The following is a 27,677-nucleotide window of genomic DNA, read 5'->3' on the forward strand; positions in this document are numbered from 1 at the left end:
TAATTGATCTAGATAAATATTTTATTCTTGATTTGGTAATGGTGATTGCGATTGAATGTTAATGAGACATTTTTATTTTCCGGCTGACGGTCCCTTTAAGATTTGAGAAGCAATTCTAATGGACGCCATGTTTTGTTCGTTCTTGCACGTGCCAGCTACTCACAAATTTTAACGAAATGAACGGCATGGTTTGATTTAATCCAAAGGTGAGAAGGTGAAAACAATATGTCTTACCTTCATTTGGCACTTGTGGAGGAAACTTGTCATCCTTGTCTAATATATTGTCTTCACTTGGAGAGAATTTATGACCGTGTGGAAAAAATGTACCAGTAATTCCAAATTCTAGAAAAACATCAAGAATGTGTCACTTGAGTGTAGGCAAAAACTATAGTAGTTAAATAAATTAAACAAATACATAACAATAAAAATGTCCTTACATTGTGGCCACATTGGCAAGTGATTAACACTGATACACAAAAGTACAATAATATCATCTGTCCATTCCGAAAAAAAAATAACTTTTCAGTGAGACGCACAATTTATGGTGGTTAGTTCCTGATTCTGTCCAAAAATATACTGCATTATTTATATATTCATATCAACAACATGTGATGTTTCTTTTTTGTTTTTAATAATTCTAAAATACATCTATAATATTAGACAATATATACACATTTCCCCTGACGTAGGCTGTTCAGAACAAATTCAGATTCTTCGAAAATGGAAGAATACATACAGATCTGGAAAACTTGCTTCGGGCAAGGCCTGGGGATGTAAGAGCTGAGAGATTTGCAGATTTGAAGTTAAATGAGTCTCGGGATGAACAAACTGATTTTTACCGTATTTTTCTGATTATAAGGCACGGTCTCGTTGAGCAAGGGAATCTTTTTAAGTGCGCCTTATAGTCCGAAAAATACGGTACATTGCCCTTATATTCATACGATCCATCGAAGATGTTGTACCTCCTTGTCCAAAACCTTTCTGCTTAATACGTGTTTATCCAGCCGTTTGATTCCATCACCTGCGCACAAAGTAGTCCCTAAGATTGTTGTACCGGAGTGCAACAAATGCTAAAGGAGGATCGTCCAGGTGTGGTGAAGGAGTGCAAGCGGGGCGAACAAGAGGATCAGTGTGCACGAGCAAGTCGACGAGGCGGAGTGCAAGTTGTAATAGTTGTAGTGGTTGGAGTCTCCACTGGGAGGCTTCACCGTGATGTCACCGTCGACGATGCGGGGCGGTGGCGGGGACTGGGCCGCGGCGCTGTGGACGCAACAACGTAGAGACACACAAACGGTTTTAGGTGGGACTCCAAAAGCACTATCTGAAAATTTGGGGTGTTGGATGAAAAATCGCAAATATGGGAAAATCTTATATTCAACATGCAGAATTAATTGCTAAATCGTTTTGTGTATAAATAAAGTTGGTGTTTATGCAGAGAGCATTTATTTCCATTTCATGAGATTTTTGTTGGAGCATTTCTGCGACGGCACCGAGTTGAGTTTTGGACCACCTTTACCGTTCCCGTTCAGGCATCCGGTCAGACGTTCAAATATACAAAGATGTCAACCTTGTACGCTTTTTGGCACACGTGGAAACAAACAGTCTACTTCCTTACCGCCCAAAAAGACAAGGTCGCTTCGAAAATGAAAACACAAACGTTCTCACACATCCTCTGTGTCCGGGATGAACGAAAACAGATTTGGTTGGATTATTCATTTTTTTTAACATATTGCAGTTCATGTTTTATTTACTGAACTCGATTTTGGAAAACTTCTTAAGATACCACGGTGGTCTCAGTGGAACCAATCTTCTAATGGAAAACCTCTGAAATGTTCATTTCTGATGCGTGTGTATATAATTCCTTCTCCCTCCCTTGCTTATTCCATCAGCATGATAAATGGCCGGATAGAATGTCAGCAAATTAACTGGCGGTGCGGGCACGGCTAATCATTCACAAACTATTAGCGGACCACACCTGCGCGGTGGTCTCGTTTTCATCTGAAAGGTGAGCTTGTCTCGTTGTCCGGTTAGCCCCCGCCTGAAGCCAGACCAAAACCGGATTCTTGCGTGGAATTCCCAGGCAGTTATTTTCACCTTTAAGTCACCTATACTAGCCAGGAACTAGTCAGGACTCATTTGTCACTGCGGGGCATGGGTGCAGAAAGTAGATGGTGATATGATATGTTGTCTGGTTGGGCCTCCAGCGGAACAGCAGGAAGTGTCGGTTTTTGTTCTACAGGTTAACAGGGTTGGGGGGGGGGGGGGGGGCGTGTTACACATTTGGACCTTTCTGATTCTAGCGGATTACTCACTTCCTTGTGTTTCATGTATTTTAAGGCAGTCTGTATATTTTATATACCGTAATTTTCTGACTATAAGTCGCGGTTTTTTTTCATAGTTTGGGTGGGGGGGGCGACTTATACTCAGGAGCGACTTATATACATATATATGTTTTTTTTTCACTTTTTTTGGGCATTTTATGGCTGGTCCGATTTATACTCTGGTGCGATTTATAGCCCGAAAATTACGGTACTGTGGTTTTACATTTTAATTTCCTACTCATTAAAGATAAAAATGCCATTTTTTTTGGTCAAAAGAGCATTTTGGGGAAAAAGTGGGTGTCAAGACATCAAGATTTTTTTCAATGTGCAATTTATAGAATGATCTATAGAATTTTGTTTTGGTTGCCATCTTACCTCTCTTCAATGCGGACCCAGAGATCATTGAAATGCCTGTGCCGCTGTTTCTTCTGTTTGTTTCTCCTTCTTTTCTTCAGCAACTTCTTCTCTGCTTTCTCCAGCAGTTCCAGGCTGTCCGACGGCAGAAGCATGTGGGTCAAGCGCTCGTCCTCTAGGGACCGCCCCGGATCTTGATCCCTTTCTGGGAGTTCGTGGAGGAAAGGCTCCAGGAAAAAGGACTCGTCATGTTGGTCCTCTGGCTCAGTCCAATCAGATCTGGATGATGTTCTCCTAGATGGTTGATAATGATAAATATCACACTCCACCATCCTTTTCCTTTTCTAAACATGATTTCTGTATTATATTTGAGGAATCCCTCCATTGTTTCTCAAGATCTTTTCGGCGATAGCTGCCTTCATGCTATGCTACGTCGCACTGCAAAGGATGCATCGCATCAGGGTGGGATGCTACGCTCAGTTGGGCCTTTCCATAACACTTCATAGGTGGTCAGTGTAGTCATAGAGGTAGCACAGACAGAAACAGCAGGAACTATAAATAGTCATTTTTCATCACACCCTTAGAACCATCCCATAGACACCTGCCCACTTTCCACATGACTTTGTTCGGTTTGAGTATGAGCCTAACGTGGGTAATAAATCAAGCTAAATAAGGGGCCTGCATTTTGACTTAAAATTCCAGTTTAAATTTCAGTAGATGAAAGAAAATGTAATGTTTTGTGTCTGTGCACTGGTGGAGCTAGGATTTTTTTCCTTGGAAGGGGGGCTCAAAGATGTGACTCCGCAAAACAAACAAAAACAGAAAATTCGACCAAAAATGCCGATGAAGATTCATTTGAGTTACTGACAGCTGACAGGCAAAGATATTGATGAATAATCTTGGAAAAATCTGAAAATACCCAATTATCTGGCCCTGCTGCAACCTTTGAAGACACCAGACTGTAAAAAAAAAAAAAAAAACCTCTCCAGAAACTACACACATAAGGCCTCCACTCTGGTATGATTTAAATCTTTTATTTTTCCTTTCTGACTGTTTATAAAAACATAAATCTGATTTGTAGATTTGTAATTCATTGGAGCTGAGGAAAGCCATGACACTACTAGTCATGTTTGAGGACATATGGAGGAAGTGCATCGTGGAAGAAATGAGAATTAATCAGCGGATAACTGCCCGCGGGCGTTTTGTGATTATTTGCAGGCAACATGTTTTTGGAACATCTGTTTCAGGTCTGGAGATGAGCACGTAGCAGCTATGAAGTTACACCAATGTTAAAAATGATTTCCTATTTGGGGGTGAAGCGGCAGAAAATGTTGGAAGAAATATTATTGGCCGGAACTTGAGACTTGTTTAAGTGATAAAACATGAAGTTCTACACAAACGAGCTTTCACATCTATTGGGTCTTTGTGTGGCTGTCTACTTTTTCTCTCTCCTGTTTACTTCAAGGGAACTTCAAGCTGTTCGGAACAAGTCGTGCAATTGTCCGTATGTGGTGGGAAATGGGACTACCTGTTGATGGGCTGCCCAGCAGGGGTATGCTCCACCTCGTATCCTTGACGACGAAGCACATCAATTACTGTATTGTTGCCCAGGAAGTGACCTGCAATCAGAAGAGGAACATTTAAGAACTTTATTTCTATATCAGACAAATAACGACTCTGATGATCGACATCCACCACCCGTACCGGCTCGTCCTTATCGCTGACTTCCCCTGCCCCCGTCTTTCATCGACCCTCTCGGCTAAGTGAAGTGGGACCATCGAGGCTTTGGGTTGCCGTGTCAAGAGGTCTCCATTCTTAGCTTCGTTGTGACAAAGGAGAGACGGGAGCCATTGTTTGGGCCTGTTCAACCGTGGCACCATAGAGCTGAGCGAACAATGAGACCCGGCACTTTAATCTGGCCCAAAGCTATTGCCAGGGAGCGCCGGGGCCAAGACGGACTATTGGTGCCATGATACTAGCTACCATCGCTAGGATGGTTAGCGATAGACTTTTAAGATCTCATTTTTTATTATTGTTAGTCCAGCTTCAGAGTATTTGGAAGAGCCAGTAGCCCGTTGGTGGACATTCTTTGGAAGTTGGAAATCGGAGCGAGACGGTACGATGAAGCTTTCCAGCCAGCCCGCGTTTAGAAACATCTCAATGTGATTTATGTGCGTTTACGTCAGGGGATTAAGGTGGGACAAATGGAGCTGTTCAGCACAATGTCCGGCTTCAGAAGGGTGGGCGGGTTTCCAAACTTCAAAGCGGGGGGCACGCACGCTGGCTCGCACACAAATGTCAGTAGATGCAAATTCCATCAATTCCGTCATGTTCTCCGAGGCCTCGATGAGAACTTCAGGTACGGTCGGGCCAAAGTCAAACAAAGATTAGCCGTCTTGATTAAAAATGATTGTTCTCCCTGAAATCCAAAGCCTCAAAAATATGTCTGGGCTGCTTTTATTTAATAAGAAGGCCCCAAGGATGATGTGGTCTTTGGTTTTAGGTTTCAAAACAGGACAAGGGACCTATGATCAAAGACTCTCGTGATTGTAAACGTTTCCAAACAATCATTACCGCCGTGTACTATTTTGTACTGCGAATTTTTGATACGTTTGCATTTGACAGCTACTTTTGAGGTCAAATCTAAAAATACAATTTTCTGTCTGTAGTACCTACTTATGTTCCGCGGCGGCTAAAATTTGACATTTATTTCCAGGGCTTATTTATACAGGCCAATTTCATACATTTCTGAAATGGGCCAAGAACACTTACAATGTACAATCAGTTCACTGTATGTCGCGCCAACATTTCGAGAGGCAAGATGGCTGAGATAAAGTCCAGCAACAGGCCTGGAAGCTTTTATTAGCAGCATGCTATACAGTACATGGCGCAATTTACACAATTAGCTTTAAGCTAACGTCAAATTTATTCACATTTTGGTGAAGTCTTATCTGAATCATCACTCGATAACAGAAACAACAGTAGCGTTTGTGCTCACGCAGAAAGCCTTTCAATACAATGGCAGGCTAGAAATATTAGCGCATATGGTAAGTCTTAGAGTATTCATTTTCCATACACATCTATATTTACATTACAACTTGTAACCAAGGCTCAGACGGCCCTTCTCATAACATGACGACATGTTGGATAAACAAACGCCACAGGCGGCGCTGAGGCCATTCTGCCTCCCCCTTTGGCTTTTTCAAGCTGTGTTAAATACACATGTTCCCATAGTCAGCTGCTTCCAACAGCCCATTATCACCAGAAGCACGAAGCACTGAATGAAGCCCTCTATTCTCGGAGAAGAGAACGAGGTGTCTGCTGCTTTCTTGAGGCTTTCGCCGACTGTGATGGATGTTTCTTACAGCGGGCGGGCGGCCAGAGTCGTAAAAATACATTTGGATTCAAAAGTAGTTCACAATGGATTAAGACTCTTTATGGACTGGTTTTTACTCTATTAGTGTAATTTTATGTGAATGTAGAACCACTCACAAGTCAATTATCGTATTTTTCGGCTAATAAGGAATCAAGAGAAACAAACCAGTACAGCGAAGAAGTGGAACTTTATTTAACCCCAATTTGACATCCATTTTAAGAAAACTAAAGGATCTTAATGTCCCTTATAGTCTGAGAAATACGGTAATCCAGTTATACAAATTCTGTCAATCGAAAAGTTGACAAAATTAAGATAGGGGGACATCCATATCAAATGCAAAATATATTTAAAAAAATTATAATATATTAATTATAAACTAAAGCAAAATTATTGGGTGTTGACTGATATAAAAATTTAAAATCAATCTGGTGCAATTGTCCCGTTGATTTGAATCATTTATGATTCCAGTGTTTTTACTTCTGTAAAGAGAATTGCCGATGTTGACAGCTTTTAGTCTCATTGCCAATTTTATCAGAAACCCGACCAGTTGTTGAGATATTTTATTCCAAAAACTTACCAATAGTGATGCAGTCCCACTACTGGTATAATGGAATATGTGGGGAAATGCTGCACAGATGAAGTGAGCGGGTCATGTTAAGTGGTCTTAACCACAATTAAATTACCGTGAGAGGCGGTAAAATATTATTTCAAGTACTGTAAGACTTTCATAACTTGTGGTGCTGATCTTTAACAGTCTCTTAATGTTAATCCAATAATCGTCCTTACAGAAAATATATTCTTCACCGCTAAATGAAAAGGTCTAAAATAAATATTGGATTTAGTTTACTGTAATTTTATGAGTTTTTTGGATATTCGATATGTGCTTACACATACGGCCAACGATTTTTACCGAAACTGTCAACCCGTCAACTCAAATTAAAATGGTCACTTACCGTATTTTTCGTACCATAAGGTGAAAGTAAATAGGAAGGAATTTTAATTAAAGATGGCAAACTGAAAAGGCGACAAGGTGCACCTGATTATAACGCGTTGATTTCTTTGCGTCACAGTCCGAAAAATACGGTAATAATAATGTGTCAATTGAATATCAGTCTTCCAAGACAAATGTTTTGTTTTAGTCTGTCATAAGGACTACAAATTGAAATCCAATGTCTTATGTGTTAGCTAGACTAATAAAAGGAAATTGTACCCTCTTAAAACTACATATGTCATCCACTTACGAGTACAGTGGAAGAACATAAGAACACAGCGCAGGTTGACGTAAAGTCGCAGTGAAGTCCAGTGCAAGGGTGAAGCCGCAGATGAAGCCAAACTAAACGTACTTGTGTTGTTTTAGCGCAAACTGCTGCTCGGTGGTTAACGGTGGGCTGCTTGAGCCTTGTTTCACAAAGTGATGTCAGAATTTCCTCGCAAATTTTCAGGAAAACTGGGGGGATTTTCGCCATCTTCAGTCTATGACTGCAAATCTGATTAGAAGCAATCGTTCTTAAGTTGATTTGGATTGTGTGTAAATGTGGAATCTATCTGATGGAATTTTGATGAAGAGATACTGGGACGAGAGAGCTGACAGTTACAACACACAGCAGAATCACAACGCATAACATGCCAAAACCACAAGACCACTCTTCTTCGAGACCACCAAGAAATAATACGAACATCTCAAGCAGCTCTCAAACACTTTGTTTTTCCATTTCTCTCAAGCTGGATGACAAAAAGATCGCTCATCACTACAGATGGAAACAGACCCGTTCTCTTGCGAAGGATAAAATAGAGCGATCATTAACCACGTCGAAATTTGAGTTATCTTGAACGGCCACACAGTGTGAAAAAGGCATTCTCTGGATCGGTCCGAATGACTAGCCTAGAATTTATGATGAGAATAAACGAGGCGGCGAGCACACAAGAGGTCTGTGGTGCGAGGATGTTTTCTAAATAAACTCTCGCTCTGAATGTGTGGCAGCGCGGAACATTTGGGAGCCGTGTAAGGAATTACATATGTCAGGTCGGCCACAGTCCAGTCGCTCGCTTTATCCCCAGCGCAAGACTCACTTGTGCCAACATCTTAAAGAGCTTCCAACACACCGACTCATTCAATGCGGCCTCGTCAAAAACCGATCAAAGATGGACGTTTGTGTATAAGGGGAGCAGTTTTGACTAAAGTAACCAACGTGCTGTCAGCATTAAATGGCGCCGCCGCGAGACGTTTCATTTTACGATTAATTGCACTCGAGGGAAATTTCAGCGGTAGCTCAAATAGAATTTATAAGTTTGGTACTCTGAATAAATGCTCCTCAGTTCAAATGTAAGCATCGCCTAAGTTGGTGTTAAGTTTTAACAAAATGGCTGTGCTAGCAATACTAAGCTAGCATTAGCACTGTAAACAAGCTAGCGTTACACTCGTAACGGTAAATGTTATTGGTTTGAAGTTTTATTTTTTTTTAGAATGTCAAGTCAATTAAAAACAAATAGAGTTAAGAATATATTGAGCAAAAAATTACTACTTCCATGTTGGTTCCGTCCAATTCTTTCGTTTGTATTTTGTGCAAACAAGGGATCAGATTTGAAACTGGGAATCAGTTTCATCACTTTTTTTTTTTTAAAGACATTTAATGACATTGCAACAGCACGGTGTCTCATCTCCAAATAAGCGTAAGAATCGAGTGTAGCCGCTGGGCAAGCACATAAAAAGCTCATTCCAGGTGCAAAAGAAAGTATTGCTCAGGTTTGAAAAGGGTCAAGGGTGAGAAGTTCAACGCTTTTAATAAATCATCCAAAGATGTTGCGGCAAGTTTCTATTATCAAGGAAGAAGGAGACAGGGAGAGGCTACATTAAAAGAACTATAATCGGTTTTGCCATGAAAAATTCTTAATTATTAGGATTAGAAGTACACCACCAAGTTTATTATTGATCTTAATTGAAATTTCAATGCCAAACAGAACAGATCTGATTAAATGAAAGTAAACAAAAGATATCAAAGAATAAAAACAAGTGAAGAACAAATGTGGTTCAAATCTGATTCTGGGACTTCAACCATGTTTAGGCCTCAGCCGGTTGGCGGCCCAGCCAAGTGTGTGGTAGGTCGGCTCTGGATTTTAATGGTACTCCATGACATGTGTGCACTCATGTCAGCGTCTGCCCCAAACAGTTGTAAAATAGCTGTTTATGAGGGAGAGTTGCTGTAAAAAAAAAAAAAAGTGCTTTTTTGACACCATCTGGAGAAGGAGAAAAATGTGGGGGACAAAGGCGGACCCCACAATGTTGCGGTGCTGTGTGAAATCACACTGGAGGGATTTTTGGCTCAGGTATGCAGAAGGTTTGGGATCTGTGGTAAAGGAATGTCCAGTTTAATTTAATATTTTAATTGTAGGATTTGATTTTGCTTTGTCGAACTTTTTATCGAGGTTTTTAGATTTTCGTGGTAAATAAAAGCCGTTTTGTGAACCGGGTATATTTTGGCAATTTCCATTTTTACGGTTTCGAATGGAATATATATATCATATAAAATATTAAAGGAAAACAAACCATACGATACCGTAATGGCAGTAAACTCCAAATACAAACGAGAAGACAACTTTCACACACTAACAGAGCTAACCATTGTGGTGTAAGTCAGGCCACTAATAATTATATTTTGGGTTTCCGAGCACTTTTGTGGGGAATCACGACGTGCTAAGCAGCTTGGAACAGGAAAACAAACCCGGATCACGGGTGTAAGGGGGGAAGAAAAAAATTGCAGCCATCAGCATTCGGAGATACATAAACATATCACTTTATTAAAGTCAGGACGACGGCGGACATCTTAAAGGGGGACACGGGTTCATGTAGTATATGAGGATTGGGTTACTGTACCTATAGAGCGAGAGTAATAACCGCTTCCATATGGCGGTTCGGAGCATGTGGCACCTTTTCAACATCGTCATTTATCGTGAGTGATGACTGCAGTGGTTCAGACAAACATGGAGGGAAGACAGCTCCAAGGAGGTCTTTACTTACGGCATAGTGACGGATCGCAAGACCTGACAAAACCGTAATACGGAACATTGGTCGGTACAAGACGGGCGGCTTGTTTTTCGACCAGAAAAGGATGAAAAGCGTATTTTAATCTACCTACAAAGTGTAAGGTAATCTGATAGACATTTCTGGGCTGTGTAGATTGAAAATAATAAAGCTTGACGTTTTTCCAAAATGCTCCCGGAGACTTTGAAGGGTCCATGTCAAAATAGCCGTACGGTTTCCCTTTCGGTGGGGGACCAACACAGTGATTTGAAAAGTGTGTGTGAACAGGATGGAATGATTAAGCACGATTCTCCAACGAATCATTAATCCCCTCTCTTTAAACAATCTCGGCAATTGATTATTTCTTTTCCGTCGCCTCTGATAAGATCCTGGCAGCGACATGGGTCCACTTTCCTCCACTGCTGAATCAGTCATCACGCAGCGGAGTAATTTTGTCGCAACTCGAGCGTGAAGATGAAGTTTGAGATTGTGGTTCTCCGAGGAGCATTTCGGTTGCCAAATACATTTCATTTGTCACCCGGACTGTTGTTTTAGGGCATTTTTCCGCCGCGGTCTGTCAGTCCTGACGAATACAAATACAAGCTGACACAACCAAATTATTTCTTCTACACTTTGGGATTCTTTGTTATGCTTCCCTAAGCCAAAGCTGATTTCATATTCTTCTATATCGTCTAAAGCGAAACTAATATTTAGACAGGCAGAAATGTTCATATAAATATAATAATATATATATGAAAGAATTAAAAAAAAAAAATCTGAAATATTATTATTTAGAGTGTAGTATCTTTTTCAAGTCCCCAGACTTCATTTTTAATATTCAGCAGTCCAGTTTCTCTAACACATGATGCAATGGAAAAAAAGCCATACTACAAAAGCTAAGGCGGCCTGAGTGATAGATGCTAGTGATTATCGATATCAATAATATAATAAATGGAATAATGTGCATCCTGGGACTTTGGCGGTCAGAGATAACTGATAAGACCTGTCGCTCAACTGATTCTAACAGGGAAGTAAGCCGCCATAATGAGCTCTATTGTGGTGTGTGTGCGTGTGTGTGTATGTGTGTCCTTTGACCCCTCCAGGGATAATTAAGGACACATTTTACCCTAGTTTGTCTTCAATGTGGCTTAGAGGGCTGATGTGTGTGTGTGTGTGTGCGAAAATGAGCGAGAGAACGAATGTCTCCCATTCAGTTCCTTGTCGGCGCTGACCCAAGCTGCCCTCCATTTGTCTAAAACTAGAGCTTCTGGGCTGATTGGTCGTATCACTTTCACTCACCAGCTCACGCACACACACACGTTGAGGCCAACCCCTTGTAAAGGTGTATCCTTGGGGACTCGTTTTGAAACGTACTCTCGTGCGTGTGTGTGTGTGTGTGTGTCTGCTTTTGCTCAGCTGTTTCCTGCCAGGAGCCTGCAAAGGCCTCCCTCTTAGTCTCCGACTTTGTTTAAATCTGCTTTTTCGTCTACGAAATGACCCAAAGAGAAACTCTGGCTTTGGCCGATGTCATCGGGAAGGGGGAAAAAGTGACAGCAAAATGGATGGCACTAAAATCCGATCCTCTCGCCACCAAACGGACGCCATCATTAGAACAAAACAACATATTGAAACGTTCTTTCCATTGCTTTGCAGTGTTTGGGTACGTTCTAATTGGCTTTTAAGTGTAAAATGGTCAAGCACAATTTCCTTTAATGTTGAATAAACATGACTTTTATATGTGATGTGTTTTTTTTTCCACGTGTCTTTTGACTGAATGCGGCTTTTTTTTTTTTTTTTTTTTTTTTTTTTTTTTTCTTCAACGCTTATTTCCTGAGCGAGGCCACAATGATTTATGATTTGGGAAGCCATTTCAATTGAATACCGTAAATCCTCAAATAAACACACTCAGAAAAATAATTTCTTACGCTCTATTGAATATTATTTATTTATTTATTTATTTATTAATTATTAAGTCAATAATTACAAAGCCTGCCTTGTGCGTTTTACTGGACGAGATCAATGCCTTTGCAAGCAAAGCAACACGACTCCCGACAGGACAAAGGCTGTCTAGCGTAGATACACATCAGCCAATCAAGAACCACGGACGCTAAACACTAACCTGGTCTGTTATCTTCGCTCTGCCTCAGATCTTGTCTCTTATCAGGTTTAACAGCTTGTTACGTAGTTACACAGGAATTGGGAGTTTTTTTGAAAAACCAAAAGACTTCAAACAGCCAACGAGCACCGTTCTGGTTGGCCCGAAGCTAATTAGAAAGATCCAATACAGTTTGGATTTATTTGGGCCCTAAATTTTGAGCATCATCGGTTGGTCAAAGGCTGTTTTGGATCTGGAAAGTATAAATGACACCAACCTGCTCCAAAGGCAAAGAAGAAGCTTTTGTCTGTGTGTTCTTCCAGCAGAGCTTTCACCCTTTTGCCCATCCTCTCATTCCTTTTGTAGATGAGTTCCTGCCTGAAGTAGCTGTCGATTTCCTGGGCGGTCACCTGCTCGCTGGGCGGCAGCGTTACGTTATTGAAGTTTGGGACCTGACAAGGAGAAAATATTGAGATCAGAAAACTTGAATTGCAACTTCAGAAGAAGATGTTGGGGGGGGTCAAGGAGGAGCTTTGGTGGGATGGAAAGGTTGGGCAAAGGGGTTGAGGGTTACAAAAGGTCAAGGGCCGTGTCATTGCAACACTCCATGGGGTGAAAGGGTCAAAATCACTCTTCGCCGATTAACGAGAAGGAGACCCTTCGTCCGCACCAAACTCAACAAAAAAAGGATGACCTCATCACTAATATTCAAGTGTTAAGGAAATAAGTTACCTGAGAGGTGTCATGGTTGAAGATGATGGAATTGAGGTCTCCACAGTTGTAGTGCCTGATGAGGTCTTCCGTTGTGTACGGGACCTGAAGACTACCGGCCCTTAAAGACTCCTGTTGTAGTAACGTCTGGTTGAGGGCAAAGATGACCTAAAATGAGAGAAGGAATAACATCTTTAGATTACACACTGATTTTTAGAGTATGAAAGATTCCACATCTGAAAACAAATTCAGCAGGACAGTCAACAAAACTCCCAATTTTGTGGCTCCATTGTACAGCAGGCTACAGAAAGTTTGGTATGCTAACAGGCTAAGGCAAGTTTGGTGTGCTAACGGTTGCTAATAGGTACCCAAGTCGAAACTTCGAAACTAGTGGCACATGATTTGATGTTTTACCAAAGGTTTCCAAAAAAACCCATACCTTGAAAGACACACAGAGCTCTCCGTTAAAAGTCATTTCAAAATCCCAAAAAATCACGAATGTCAGGGATCCCATTGAACTGGAGTTTCAATCGCTTCTGATCAGGGGAGTCAATCACCAAACGGACATTCCATGAGAACCAGACAAAAGATTCTGTACCCTTGGTAATATCTTCATCATTTCAGGTGAAGCAATCGATTCCGATCAGGGGAGTCAATCACCAAACGGACATTCCATGAGAACCAGACAAAAGATTCTGTACCCTTGGTAATATCTTCATCATTTCAGGTGAAGATTTACTTAAGAACTTCTGAGGCAGTTTGTCCCGCCAGCGCCTTTACGCTCCATTGCTAGCAAACCCCGGCTTTTGTGCGAGCGTGAAATTGCCCAGTGTTTGGTGAGAGGACCCCGGCGAGCCTGCCGCCTATGATCGTCGCCGCGGGGAAACGCACACACTGAAGGTCCGAGAGTGCCCCCCCCCCCCCGTCTTCCAAAGCCCTACACTCACCTCCGCGCGCCGTCTCAGATCTCATCAACGCCACACACTCTCACAAAGAACAGGAAAGTGAAGTTGGTGGGAACGGCTCTCCAAAGTGAAGATGTGTGTTGACAGCTGTGGAATTAAGTCGATGTGTCCACAATATGAATGAATGCTTATGCAACTTCACTGCACGTAGCCTTACTCGGAGCTTCGGTTTTGTTCATGTTCTGGCCTCTAAAGGTCCTCCGATGACACTTTTTCCCTCTCGGCCTCCCCCATTGTGGGTTTCTCGGTATAGCGGCGGGACGGGAGAGGAGGGTAGCGTGGAGCAGATGCCTTCTTGTCAGGAGGGGGACAAAGAAGCCCTCCGTCACTCTGTCCTCTCTTCTTTTTTGCGCTCCCTCCAGCTTTCATCAGCCGCGCATCAAAGTGGCGCTCTGCATATGAAAAGGGCCCCGTCGTCTTTATGCCACGCAAATTAGCCTATCGCCGCCCCTCCCCGACTTCATTTCACAATAACACCCTCACATCTGTGCCCCGTCCGTGAAGGAAGGCCCTCATCTACGGCGTATCCACTCGCTTTTTCTCAGCTCGTCGTGCCTTTCAGACCCTTAAATTATGGCTGTGAAGGGAGAAGGAGGGTAAAGGGGGGCTGAATCTTGGATGGCGGCTAAAAACAGGGGGGGGGGACGTTTAGAGAAGATGGAGAGGAAGCAAACAAACATGAAGACGGATACAGAATCGGAAAGAAAACCCCGAACGAATTATGTCTTTGTTTCCGACGGTGATTCTCATTCTGGTTTTAGTGGGTCAGTGGGTGCACTTTCCCACTCCCATTCCTTTCATCAGGTGCCCCCGTTCCTTCTTCTCATCCATGGCCGCCCCCCCCCTAGCCGGCCGGCGCCCCCTCTAGCATCCACACACAGACACACCCCTCGCTGATATCAAAGCAAACGGAGCCAATGAAAGTCAATAATTGTCCATTGTCATGGAAATGCTCCCTCTTGTTGAGATTGAGTGGAGTGGGAGCGCCCATGCACCGCAAACATTAGCACGCTCGGATTCCCACATGTGGAGATTTGGAGGGTTCGCTTGTTAAGAAAAACAAAACTAGCACTCTTGCTGAATCTATCCCAACCGTCTTTTGTGAGAGACAAGATGAATCCCTGGACCAGTGGTCAACCAACAGAGCTGACGATACAAAGTCGATGACGAAATGTTTATCCAACGGAATGTACGGCTAAGATTAGCTAGCTGTTCTTCTTTTTACTAGCTAGCTGTCCCCGGTTTTATTCTTAGTCCCCGAAAAGTTGATCAATCGTGTCTGAAGTTTCCACACTGATGATGTCGCGGGTGAATATGCGGTTCCCCGTGAGCCCCTCATTTATTCCGCGTACGACTGTCAAGAAAAGCTAACGGCTAACAGGTCCAAGTTTCATTCAGCGGCTTTTGTAGCGAAACCGTGCATAAATCAAGTGCGCTTTCGCTTTTACGCTGAAACCTCAGCTTTTAAACACCGGGTTGCATATAAACACACACGATTGTGTGTTGAAGTTAGCGATAGTGTTTCCACACTCCATCCTTTCGACTCGTCCTACCTCGCCTCCCCCTTTGCTCTCACTAACACGGTTCACGCAATGATTTCAATCCTCAGCCACCCCCCTTTGATGGAGCACGTTCCCTCTCCTCCCTCTCTTCATACGCCTCTTTCCATCCATCTCTCCCTCCCCTCGTCTAACGCTTTGATCCTAAACATCCCCTCTATCAGCCAGCTCTCTTAAAGACGTGACCTCTGCATTCCTCGGGTCACTAATGACCTCCTCGCCGAGCTCGCGTGTATGTGTGTACACCTGCGTGAGATTAGGGCTTTTGCGCCATGTGTACATGTACTACGCCCCGTATTTATGTTGCAGCGTGTCTTTTTAAATGCTTCAATATTGCGGATTATTGCCCCCCCCCCACATGGAGTCAAAGGTAGACCATTTTTTAGCTTTATTAACTTTCCACTTTGAAAACCTGCAAATAATTCAATGGACTAAGACTGCTGCGAGACTAGGCCAGATAAAAAATAGAATTAAAAAAAGAATCCATCTTAACTCTGCTCGATATTACCGTAATATCCTTCAATTTTCTCCCCCCCAAAAAATTATCCGTGCGCCTTATAACTACTTGCATCTTATGCATGGATGTCAAAAATGGACATTTCCAAAAATAGACCCGTTCCATGAGACTGCACCACCGAGTCCGAAAAATGACCCATGACTCGCCTGTGGATCGTAACCGTGCATGTCAATAAACACCAATGTCATCAGACACTCCCTCAGCCGGTCTCCGTCTTCATTAAACATTTTAGCCACTGTTCCAAAGTGACCCCTGGGTCCGCAGTCAAATATACAAACCGCATTTAATAAGAAGCTAAAAGTCCAGTCATCCCTTTCGCCTTCTCCTTGTTCCCTTCATCCGAAACCTCATTCTCTCGCCGTCTCTGTCTTTAAGTCTCTCACCCTGTAAAAACATTCTCGCAGGGTGCATTTACCTTGGTGCCCTGACGTAGCCAAAATATTTAGGCTGTCACAGGGAATCAGCCTCAAATGGCTCGGAGGTCTGCACGTGTGGGTGCGTGTAAGTGTGTATTGGGTTTTGTGTCGATTGAAATGTCAATCCTCCCCAAAGCACCGTCACAAGACTATCCTTCCTCACTTGCACCTCGACAAAGCTGTTCAAGCGAACCTATCAACCCCTTTCAATTTTAAAGCGTCCGCAGTTTCATAAATATATATATATTTTTTTTTTTTAATGACTTGGAGTGGGAGCCACACGCAGCAAAAATGCTGACTATGCCACATTTTGCCGAGCGAGAACGTGCTTCTGACGTTTTAGACTAAACAACTGAGGACGGACGAGTTAATGACAGGGATGCTAATAGTTGTGGCTCGGATTATAATATGGTCTCCTGATATAGAACTGAGGTCTCCATTCACGTTCGAGTTATAGTCGAACTGTGGTGTGAAGATTCTGTGTTAAAATAACAGGAGAGGAGAAAAGGGAAGTCAAGTCAAAAATGTTCTTGATATCTTCTATGTGGCCCAACACAGTATTGTGATTAATATTGTGATATTCAAAATATTCTTGAGTTAAAATAAAAACACAGTATTGTGATTAATATTGTGATATTCAAAATATTCTTGAGTTAAAATAAAAACAGGGGAAATTAAAATGGTCAGAAATGATGGGTTTAATTTTTTTTTTTTTTAAGACAAACCCGCTTGGAGTTAATTGAGAGGCCTGAATTTCACAAGTTTTGAATTACAGTTATTTGAGATTTTACTGGCTAAAAATAGTGAAAAACTGTCATCAGTTATATAATAACATATAATAAAAAAGGAAATATGCACATTTTAGACTCTTATGCCTCATAAAACAAGTCTTATGATACCCATATTATTTTTGCGCACTTTTTATACAACTACACAACTTGATTGGGATGATACTGAAAAAAAATTTTTTCCCCCATAACAACACAAAAAAACACTCCCTAAAAATAAATGTGCAACTTTTGTCACAGATGGACAGACAGCAATAATCATAGCACAAAACCGGACTGCATAAACCGCTGGGCCACACTTGGAACTGCAAAGCAAGCCTAATCAACATCGCTCACACCAAAACACGTCACTGCAACATGCTTACAAGCGTGTTCCATCAGTTTGCTTCGTAGAAAAAAATAAAGTCACACTAACTGGCGGTTGTTGATGCGCAGCTTTCCACCACTGACCACAACCTCACAACTGCACACTAGCAAAATGGCAGAAACACCCAAAAATGTCCAATTTTGTCTGGTTGGACGAAATGTCTCGTTGCAATCACCGATGAAGCGGAAGTACGGACAAAACCGTGTCGAAACTGTATAAGTGGTGTAGCGACACGCGATAAGTATGCCGCAAATTCAGATGGTCCATCAATTTGAGTGGAACTGATGAAAATGGCTGCCATTTTGTCTAGCATGAGCGGAGCTAGCCACAGGCTAGCTCGCAAGCTAACAGACATTCGCGCTTCCTCTTGTTCTGTAAATGTAAAGGTGTTATTGGGAATCTAATTAACGAGTTTACATTACTTAATTATTAAGTCTTAATACATTGACATAAATAGACATTGCTAGCTAGCTAACTGCATAGCATCGTCACTTTGTCCCTACTTATGTAGGGAAGTTCAAATCAGGGGCCTTTATAGCTTCTTAAGAAGTTCTTTTTTTGTAAACAAGGTGATTTATTGCCAATGGGAATAGCCTGACATCTCAAAAATGAGAACATTTATTTACGTCTACAGTAAGGTATTCTGTCTGTCGAGCTAGCCAACACACAGATAAGCGACCCAGTGCAACTTTACAGTTATGGTTAAAAACTATCACCCTGATAAAAGTTGATGCTTAAGGGGAGTGTTGATTTTACTCTTGAAGAAATGTAAGGCAAACATTTCCCCAGTCTGCTCCAAACATCTGTGGGGATGCAACAAATGCCTCCTGTGTGGTGCTAGTATGTGAAATTCCACAAAAGCCACCAAAAATGTGCAGTGAACACATAGGAGGTTTATGGTTAGTTTCGTTCAAATACCAGCACGGAGCTAAACATATTTACATACACTCGCACCGCTGCATAATTTCATGGGAGCCAAGAGAAGAGCCGCAAAAAATAACTGCGGGTTTACAGATGACCACAAAAAATTAAATTCTGATGTGACTTAATATCTGTCTGACAAGAAGAGAGATATTTTCTATTCAGATAAATTACGAAAAGGCTGCTGCTGTAATTAAAAAAAAAAATACGATAAATCAAAACAGGTGAGTTTGCTCAAGGCAGGAGAAACTGTTAAACCACTGTTGGTCGCTTGCGGACAAATTTGGCTCGGGGTCCCTCGGCTGAAGTCCAGCGAGGTTTGGCTCATTACTGCTAAGTGCAGAAGAAGTTGGATTTAAACCAGACCAGCAACAAACATGGCCAGTATGGAGCCGTCCAAGAAGACATTTGGACATTTTGATTTTTAAACCGCATGTCAGGTTCACGCTCATTTGAAAACTAAAGCCTGTCAAAGAACAATCCTCAACGAATATTTTTCTGACATGTTGCGCATTCGGGGAAGCTTTTTATCCTGAAAGTTTTGCTTTGCGGTTTAATTTGGTTTGTGAACTTCTTATTCAGGAAATAAGCGGATAAGATACTCTGTGATGCTTGACCGCTTTTAAAGTTTGAGCTTCACACAACCTGTTGGGATTTAGTAAACTTGAATATATTGTGCTGTGAAATTTCATGATCCAGGGTTGCCATGGTAACCCCTGGAGCCCACGACTTCTAATTATCCGCCGGCGGACAATAAAAACAAATTAGAAGTCAAATTCGTGTACTCAGCTTTTAATGTTCTCAAATAATCCTTTCATTGAGCTTTGATGACAGGAAGTATAAACTTTCCGTCTTGAATTCCAGTTGTGTTTGTCCACTTTATCCGTAATTGCGTGTGTATGTTTATTATTCTTTGGGTCTGGGTCGGCATGCTTGTTTGTGCACGTGGGCATTTGTGTGTAGTTTTTCATCTCGGTAATTACAGATGGGCGGGTATGTGTTACTAAGTGCTCCTCGCTCGGATTTCCGCGGTGCCCTCACGGCATCGGGATCATGTCACATGACGGTGCTTGATTTCCTCTTTTCTGTTGACCAAACATTCCCATATTAGATGTCAACCACTTCCTCCGACATTATCTGCCCATCACTCAGGATACACGATACCGAGTCACCCCTCCCGATTTTTAAAAAAAAATAAATCCTTTTTGCCTCTAAAATCAGCATAAGATTGCTATCATTAAATGATTTATTTGTTTATGATTGAGAAATGCTCCCTTCTCTCCTCAATCATTTCAAATACAGTGGGTAGTAAAAGTCTACACACCCCTGTGCGAATGCTGGGTTTTTGGGACGAAACGATTAAAAATCACTTCTTCGCTGTCTCTTAGTAACATCAGATCAACCAACAAACAAAAAACATAATACAAACTGCCTCCAGTGCCATTTTGCTGACTCCACGTTGGTCTTGTCAGAGGACGCCAAGCGACCTAGCGAGGCTTTCCAAGCACCTGGCGGTAAGCAAACTCACCTCCCACACTTTGGCATCATTTTGGCATTTCTGCTAAGCAAACGGACGAAATCCATACAGTTTATACGTGATGCTATGTCAATAAATGTTTGTTTGTGTTGAAATAGAGCAAGGAACAAACTCTTGGTAGGTGTTTGCTTTGAGATTAGTGCTGATTTTCTTTCCAGTACGTGTTCACTGTAGCGACTGCAGCGCGTTTTTGTAAATGTTTTCGATGCATTACTGTAAATGCGACTCATGTAGATGTCTTGAGATGATATAAGACACGGCAGTTGGGAAACAGCCGACATCAATTAAATTAAGGAAAATTGATGGCGAAGTACACGTGTCAAATTCAAGGCCCGGGGGCCAGATACGGCCCGCCACATCATTTTATGTGGCCCGCAAAGACAAATTTTGCATCAAATCCGTGCGTAATTACTAGAATTGCAAATTGTCTTCACTTATAATATCTTTTTTTGAAATATTTGACCAGTTTTTAACTCGTCTGATTCGAAAACGAGTTATTTGTCAGTTTGTTTTGTAGCTTTTACTGTATATAATGTGAGGTGCTCATACATTTATTTGGGTTGACAGTCATAATGGCCCTCAGAAAGAAGCCATGATTAAAATGCGGCCCGTGAAAAAAAAAAAGAGTTCGACACCCCTGGCGTAGTCCAACTCATTTTAAGCGGTTACTTTTCCAGCACATGAAGATGATACACTGAAAATAAAGTTGCTAATTGAACATGACAAAAGCAGAGACAACGATCTGGCTGAGTTGTCACGTTCCACCTAAATTCCAACGGATTTGTTCTCGACCGCATCTGCAAATATGAGCCACTGGTCTATTGTGCCGCCACAGACTGGAACAGGATGTGATTCTTTTTTGCTGAGATGTAATCGGTCTGGCTGCCTGTGTGTTACAGTGAGATACTGTCATCATGCCAGCAGCGCTGTAGAGCTACAGCACGCTCTTCCGGACGCATACATGCATGAGTTCACGTGCTGAGGGACAGTTCACTCTGTCAGACTGCAATTGTGGAGATACAAAAAGAAAATTCCAGTTACACTCCAGTACTCAGTTCAATATTTTGCTGTCTTACCTGAATATTACCAAGTTGCCCTTGCAATACTTTACTGTTGTTTTAAAACTAACCCTAAAAAGATATTTGTCCTAATTGGAATGCCACAGATAATTACATGTCCTATTAGTTGCTATTTTATTAGCCAAAATGTCAGGACAAGCTAGTTGACATTAGCGCAGCTAGCACTGTACTTGGCAACTAAGTAATAAGAGAAGGTATCTCAATTGCTCCGTCACACCAGCGCTACATTCGTGAATGATGCATTATTTTCAGCCAGCCAACCTTGTATTCCTCTCGGGTTTATGAATCTGAGTTTCGTTTGGATTTCATCAGACCATACTTTGTAAAACATCCAAAGATCTGAAGCGTGACCTCAAGTCACAGGCGAGCAAGTAACATCATGTCGCCTTTTAAAGACACAGATGGAGTCACGCCTTGGCTCCTTAACGACTCTTCTTCAAAATCCGAGACCACATCTCAGTTTTCTATGTGCCAATCCCTGGTCGTCATGAATGGACCAAATAGACTTCAAACAGTCCTCATAGACCTGCATTCATCCCGGCGCTATGCACCATTACTCTCGGTGATGGCAGGAAAGAAACAACACTTTCATTAGCGGGGTTTGCTCCAGTGAGAAGCGGAATGTTCCGTTGCTTTCCAACAACACGGACACAGAATGGAAGCCTTCATGCGTCCATTGTTGTCGTCAACAAGCTCACTTAGTGTAATGGGTTTGGTCGAGGCCGTTCTTCAAAAGACAAGGGGGCACAGTGCATGAATAAGAGCAGTCATGCTTACACAGATTAGAGATCTAAGAAAAGACAGGATCATTTGTTGGAGTGTAAAGAGCGAGCGCTGAATGGGACTCGTTGATTTCTGCCGACCCATTCAAAAATGGACATTAATATGATGCAATATTTTTTAAAAAATGGCAATAATTAGGTCAGTTGTCTGGAAACGTGAATCATTCCGGTTTGGAGACAAGTGGAGATCGCTCTGGTTGGATGAACTGGACAGGAACAGGAACAAAATTCCTCGTGTCATGTCTCGAACTGGGCTACATTTATCTTCATCAACGGATTTGGTAACACGACCACCGACACTTTCGACAAGACTTCTTAAACTGGCGCTGAATTGAAGTCAGGAAAAGACCAACTTGTCGCCAAGTGGCAACTTTGCAACGCGTCTCCGATGTCAATTGGCAAGGGAACGATATGCTTACGAAAAACGTAGACTCGTGTCTGTATGAATGATACCCGAAAGAAAATATAAGGAAGAAAAATGAACACTCCTAACGATAACCTTTCAAAACAAAAGCAGACAATGATCACTTACGAATTCCATCGGGTGCTTTTCACTTCGAGCGAGTTTGGTTTAACGCTCCATGTAATTTTCTCGTGAAAACATTCGAGACTATTAAAAAATCATGAACATATTTTGTGCCGTCACGCAAAAAATGAAAGCGTAATTGTTCCTTTCGGAGTCAATTTCACTTGTCACGCTCTATCTACAAGCCTTACAGTTGATTTGAGCTTAAAGGCTTTGAAAGAAGACATCGGTATTTTTAAACTATACACGGCAGAGCTGAGGTGAGCCGGGAGGGGTGATGGGATTGTTTATTGAAATATTGAGCGGAACGCTTGAAGTCAGACGGATCTGGGCGTACATCAAACCGCCGCTGATTAGCCAGTGGAAGGTTGTGCCAAGTTGTGTTTGAGTATTGTCAGCCGGGGAAGGTTATTTAAGGGGCACGGGAATTCATTGTTTACTCCTCGGGAGATTTGGTGGGTTTAAATGCAACGAAGGCTGTGATTACACGGGGGGGTTTCAAATCACCATGCGTTGAGGGTTAGCGTAACACAATTATCGGTAGAGATTTTAATAGTCATGTAATTAGGTTTTTGGAGCTTGTTGATTAGATTTATGTGAAGAGACTCAGAATTGTTTTTGAGGAGCGTGTATGTGTGTTTTGTTAGTCTGATAATCTGCGAAAATATTTCGTATTTATATAGCTCAATATGAACTCGTGAGAATGCGGTAGTTAAAGATGGACGCCGTTATTTGAATTACGACAAAAAATGGACGTCCTGTGCTAAGATGTATTATTATTACAAAAGTGGTTTCGGTTTGGTGGGTCATGCATATATATTTTTTTAATTTTCAAACAATCATGTACAGAATAAATCAATTACAGATTTTGAATACAAAAGTGTTTCTTTATTTTTTTGTTCTGGTTTTTGACGTCCTGAAAATGGCGTCACTGAAAATCGGCAGGGAGATCTTAAGAGTTCCACCAAAAAAAAAAGTTAGGTAGCAGTTCTTCTTCTTCTTTACGGTAATGAAGACCCATCTGGGAAATCCAACCTGGCAAATATTTGCTAACATGCCTTCCCTTCTGAGTGAAGAAATAAACCGTCATCATCTTCGGCTAATCCAAATAGCTGAAATGCTAACGATCTTTCCAAAGCTACCCTGAACTTGAAAGTGCATCTCCTCCAAAACGGATCATCACGCAGGCGCCACATGTTGACCACAAGTGCTGTCATTGGCTGCTTCTGCTTTCTTTCACGAGTTCCTGAGATTGTTGTGGAGATTGTTGATGAAAACAAAGTCGAGGAAGAGGAAGAAAAGATGTGGAACGTGTCTCCTGAACAATCTTCCCTGTAAACCGTCTGACCCAACAATCTAATTTGAGGATCAGCAAGTAAGATTTCTTCATGGCGGAAAACCATTCAAATAAATTACCAATTAAATTTAAGTGCAAATTTGGATAAAATATGGATAGCTGGATTTATTTCCTCTTGGCTCATAATGGAACCAAACGGTGGAAAACCACCAGTCTATTCCGATTTCAAATGACATCATTATCCGAGAATCAAATGAGAAATTTCGGAGTTTGTGCCTTTTTCCTGTTGTCTCTCAAACTCTTGTCAGAGCGCACACTCTCAGAAAGTTCCGTCGCCACAATGCGGTCTCACAAACAATTCAACCGTGACGGACGGCTACGCTCCACCGAGTGCTATTCTTGTTCTCATTGTAAATCTGAACATCTCTCCCAGAAGACATCCCTGACAATACTTTTATCCAAAAACAGTCAACATGGATTTGAAAGAACAAAAAAGCAGGGCCGCATTTACATCGGCGCTCTTAACGCAGCATCCCAAACCTGTCCGAGATGTCTTTGCTAAATTGCCACCAGGGATGAAAAATCGAAAATCCGCCGGGGTGGGTTTTGTAGAATTATATCCTGAGGTGGCGCTTTCAAATAACATCACTTAAAGCTTCTGGGTGTTAGCGTAAATGCTTGCGTATAATCCCCCCTCAGCTCCCGAGCAGCATTAGCTGAAATTCCTCAATAATAGGCAACATGACTCTGTAGGCACCCGTGCCTTAGTGAGATGTTTGTAAAACTGGAAGGGTCAGCAAAGGGCGCAGACAGACAGGCAGGCAGGCGGACAAGGAGCCTCAAGTGTGCTTCTCGTTCGGGGGAACAAGGTGGCTCTTTTTCTGGTGTGATTTTAGACCTCAACCATTAAGATCCGTTTTTTTTTTTCTTCCTCCATCATAACAAAGTCTTGTCGAAGTTGAATCCACCTATTTGGTCTTTGGAATCAATTGGTGTGTTTGAAGGAGGGTGGAAACACATGTTGCACGGCAATACATCAGGTGGCACCTATTAAAAGTCGCTGCCGGCCCGATGGACATTTGACGTCTATAATCGTCACTGGCAGCGAATGGGTTAAGTAGACATGTCATTAAGACTTTTTGTTGCGTCACACTTTACGAATAACGACTAATGATATCCAGCAGGTCCACAACTCGTCGGTTCGGTTCGGCCGACTTCAATATCGCGCTCACCTGGGAGAAATTGAGGCCGTTGAGGGGATGACATTGTTCCTCCACCTTCTCCACAGCTCCCGTCCTCTTCCGCATCCTCTCCGCCTCCTGGGCTAGGTACAAGTCCAGAACCGGAACCCCTCTGGTTTTAATGTCCGCCTCAGTGAGGGAGTTAACCATCAGCATGACCCAGACGGGTCGTTTCCTCTCCCAGTTCCCGGCGATGGCGTTGAAGAGGTAGTCGGCGTAGAGTCCCTTCCCTCGTTGATCCGGCGTCATCCACGAAGGCATCATGAGTTTGACGTACTCGAGGTGCCTCTTGAGTCGACGGTAGATGTCTCTGGGTAGAACGTCCTGCAGGTTTTCGCCCTGAGGAAGCAGCTGGCAGCTGGTCAAGGCGGAGATGGTGTAAGGGTCGGTCAGGTCCAGCTCAAAGTAGACGATGTTGCTCTCCTGGAAGGCCTGCTTGGAGTTCTCGGGGATGAAGTCCCAAACACGAGTGTAGGGAACATGGATTGTCCCGTAGAAATAGGAAGGAGGGTCCCGTTTGATCGTCCACAAGAAGGAGTTTAAGTCGGTTTGCTGCAGGGAGAAAACAAATGTTCTTTTTCTGGATGGGATAAATGAAGGAAGACACAAATGCCTTTTCTGTCTTTTTTTTTTCAAACTGGTGCCAGCAGGTACCAGTTAGCCCGAAGGATTTGTTCTAAAAATAGCTTACCAATGATGGCAGAAGAATTAAAACATCAAAATGTGTTTTTTTCTTTTCAAATATTCCATCTATATATTTAAATGTGTTATATTCATGTCAACCAGGAAGTGTCAGATGCTCATTTTGAGCGGGCACATTGTCATGGCGACAGCCACAAAAGTCAGTTTTTCGTTTGGACTCTTGTCACACAAGACCTGGAACTTTTCTGACTTTTCTTGTTTTTGGAATGTGAGAATGATAAGAAAAAAAAAAACCACACACAAACACAGGGAGAACATGCAAACTCCACATGGGAGCTGAGATTCCGACATCGGACCTCAGAAGTGTAAAGCGGATGTGCTAACCACTAACAACATGCTTCAAAAGTGTTTGGCGGTGTACACAGAGGGGTTTAGGCCTGGGTTCAGTTCTTTTGCATAAATGTATCACAATCCAGTCCATGTCTAACACTTGACCAAGTTGTAGAAAAACGGGACGTGTTGAGTAAATTACTGAAGGATCTTCATAGAATATTCACAGGAAATTAAAGGCCATTGTTTTGTGTCTCAACACAAATTTGTGACAAAGCAATCAACAATTGTTTCATTTCAACAAGCCAGCAGTGTAACAGGATGTTTTATTTTATGCCAAAAACTGAGGCTGTCTTGACACTTTACCCAAGAGACTGTTTATTAGCCCGAGTGCTAACAGAGCCATAATGACTTATTAACAGGCCACTTGGGAGCAAAGTGTCAAACAAACAATACACATGATGTCACATGATCAGACTGCGGATTAGGAGTCTTCATGTTTGGACCTGGATCTGACTTGCAATAATAAACCAGACTGATTGGAGACTGAATGTGTACAATTGATGGCTTACCAGTTTTAGCCAAAAGTACCTAGAGTGACTCAAATTATGAGAGATTTAACATTGTCGTCCATTCTATTCTAAAGTCCAGGAACTCTGATATGCAACTTAGATAATTTTTTAAAATTTAATTTAGAGGGAATAAAGAAAAAAATACTATATATATATATATACATTATTTTATTTTGTTATTGATTATTATTTTATTATTATCTATCTGTCCTTCCATCCATCAACCCGTCCATCGGACTTACTTTCTTGTTGAGCTCACAGTTGCTGGAGTCCGCTATGAACCTCCACGGGTCTCCCCGGACCAACAGAACCAGGCAGCAAAGGATCAGTGCGCTCCGGGTGCAGCGCATCATCGTGACTCTCTCCCCCCCAAAAAAAGTATTCCAAACTATTGCATGGGTGAGTTGGACCGTCCAGGGCTCCACGCGGCCACGCCAAACATGCTTACGCGTTGAGCCCGCACTCGGGCAGCGCGGCGGTGGTCATCTGGTGGTCTTTTTCTTTTTCCCTTCCGCGGGGTGTCACATCACATCGTGTGTTTGTCAGAGCTCCCTCCTTGCTCTTCTTCTTCCTGCGCAGGCGATCCAAAGTTGGTGCGTAAAACACGCCGCGTCACAATGAACCTATATAAGAAAAGTGACGTGAGTGGAGGAACCCCCCCCAAAAGTTTTCACTTCTGTCTCACTGTTTTTATTTGCATCTCTATGTGTGTGTATATATTATCGGTGAGTACGTGCGTGTGCGCACAAACATCTCTGCTGTCAGGGGTCTACCCCCTGTGTCGTCTATCTGCCCCCCCCCCCTTCCATTACGCACACACAACACACCCTCTCACCTTACTTTAACCTTACAAAAGTTCTCAGACCCTGAATATTTTAATGATTAACATAATCGGGACAGGGTGAGCGTGCAAGCAGATTTATGACTCCTCCAAAGTTATCTGGAAACTTTCCCCCTTTTAATTGTTTTTTTTTGGGGGGTGCAATTTGTATATGGATGCCTGCAGGCAAAGACGAGCGGAGCCAGTGGTGATGCGGCAAGCCGATTATCATAATGGCGGACAAAGTGAGCGCAATTAACATGAGAAAAGGCGCAATAACGAGGCGCTTTGCACTGCAAATTCATGAAGGTGCGGCAGACACTTAATTAGCCCAGTTGAACAATTGCATGCGCATTCTGTCGTGTTGTTGTTGACTTTAACCAAATTAAGTTAAAGAGGCTGGGAATGAAATAAAATCACGATATAAATACATTTAAAAAAAT

At 42.3% G+C, this 27,677-nt stretch overlaps 1 protein-coding gene across 1 annotated transcript; it reads right to left on the reverse strand.

The window, feature by feature from the left end:
* On the reverse strand, positions 1-27,181 carry trabd2a (TraB domain containing 2A). The gene is made up of 7 exons (XM_061293956.1): positions 26,657-27,181; positions 24,862-25,422; positions 12,897-13,043; positions 12,442-12,616; positions 4,204-4,294; positions 2,697-2,969; positions 1-1,260 (listed from the first exon to the last, which is right to left on the reverse strand). Exons 1-7 carry the CDS (start codon positions 26,765-26,767, stop codon positions 1,071-1,073), a joined length of 1,548 nt encoding a protein of 515 aa, XP_061149940.1. The 5' UTR covers positions 26,768-27,181; the 3' UTR covers positions 1-1,070.
* Between the last annotated feature and the right edge of the window lie 496 nt (positions 27,182-27,677).

This window comes from Syngnathus typhle, linkage group LG12 (assembly GCF_033458585.1).
Source record: "Syngnathus typhle isolate RoL2023-S1 ecotype Sweden linkage group LG12, RoL_Styp_1.0, whole genome shotgun sequence".
Taxonomy (NCBI): Eukaryota; Metazoa; Chordata; class Actinopteri; order Syngnathiformes; family Syngnathidae; genus Syngnathus; species Syngnathus typhle.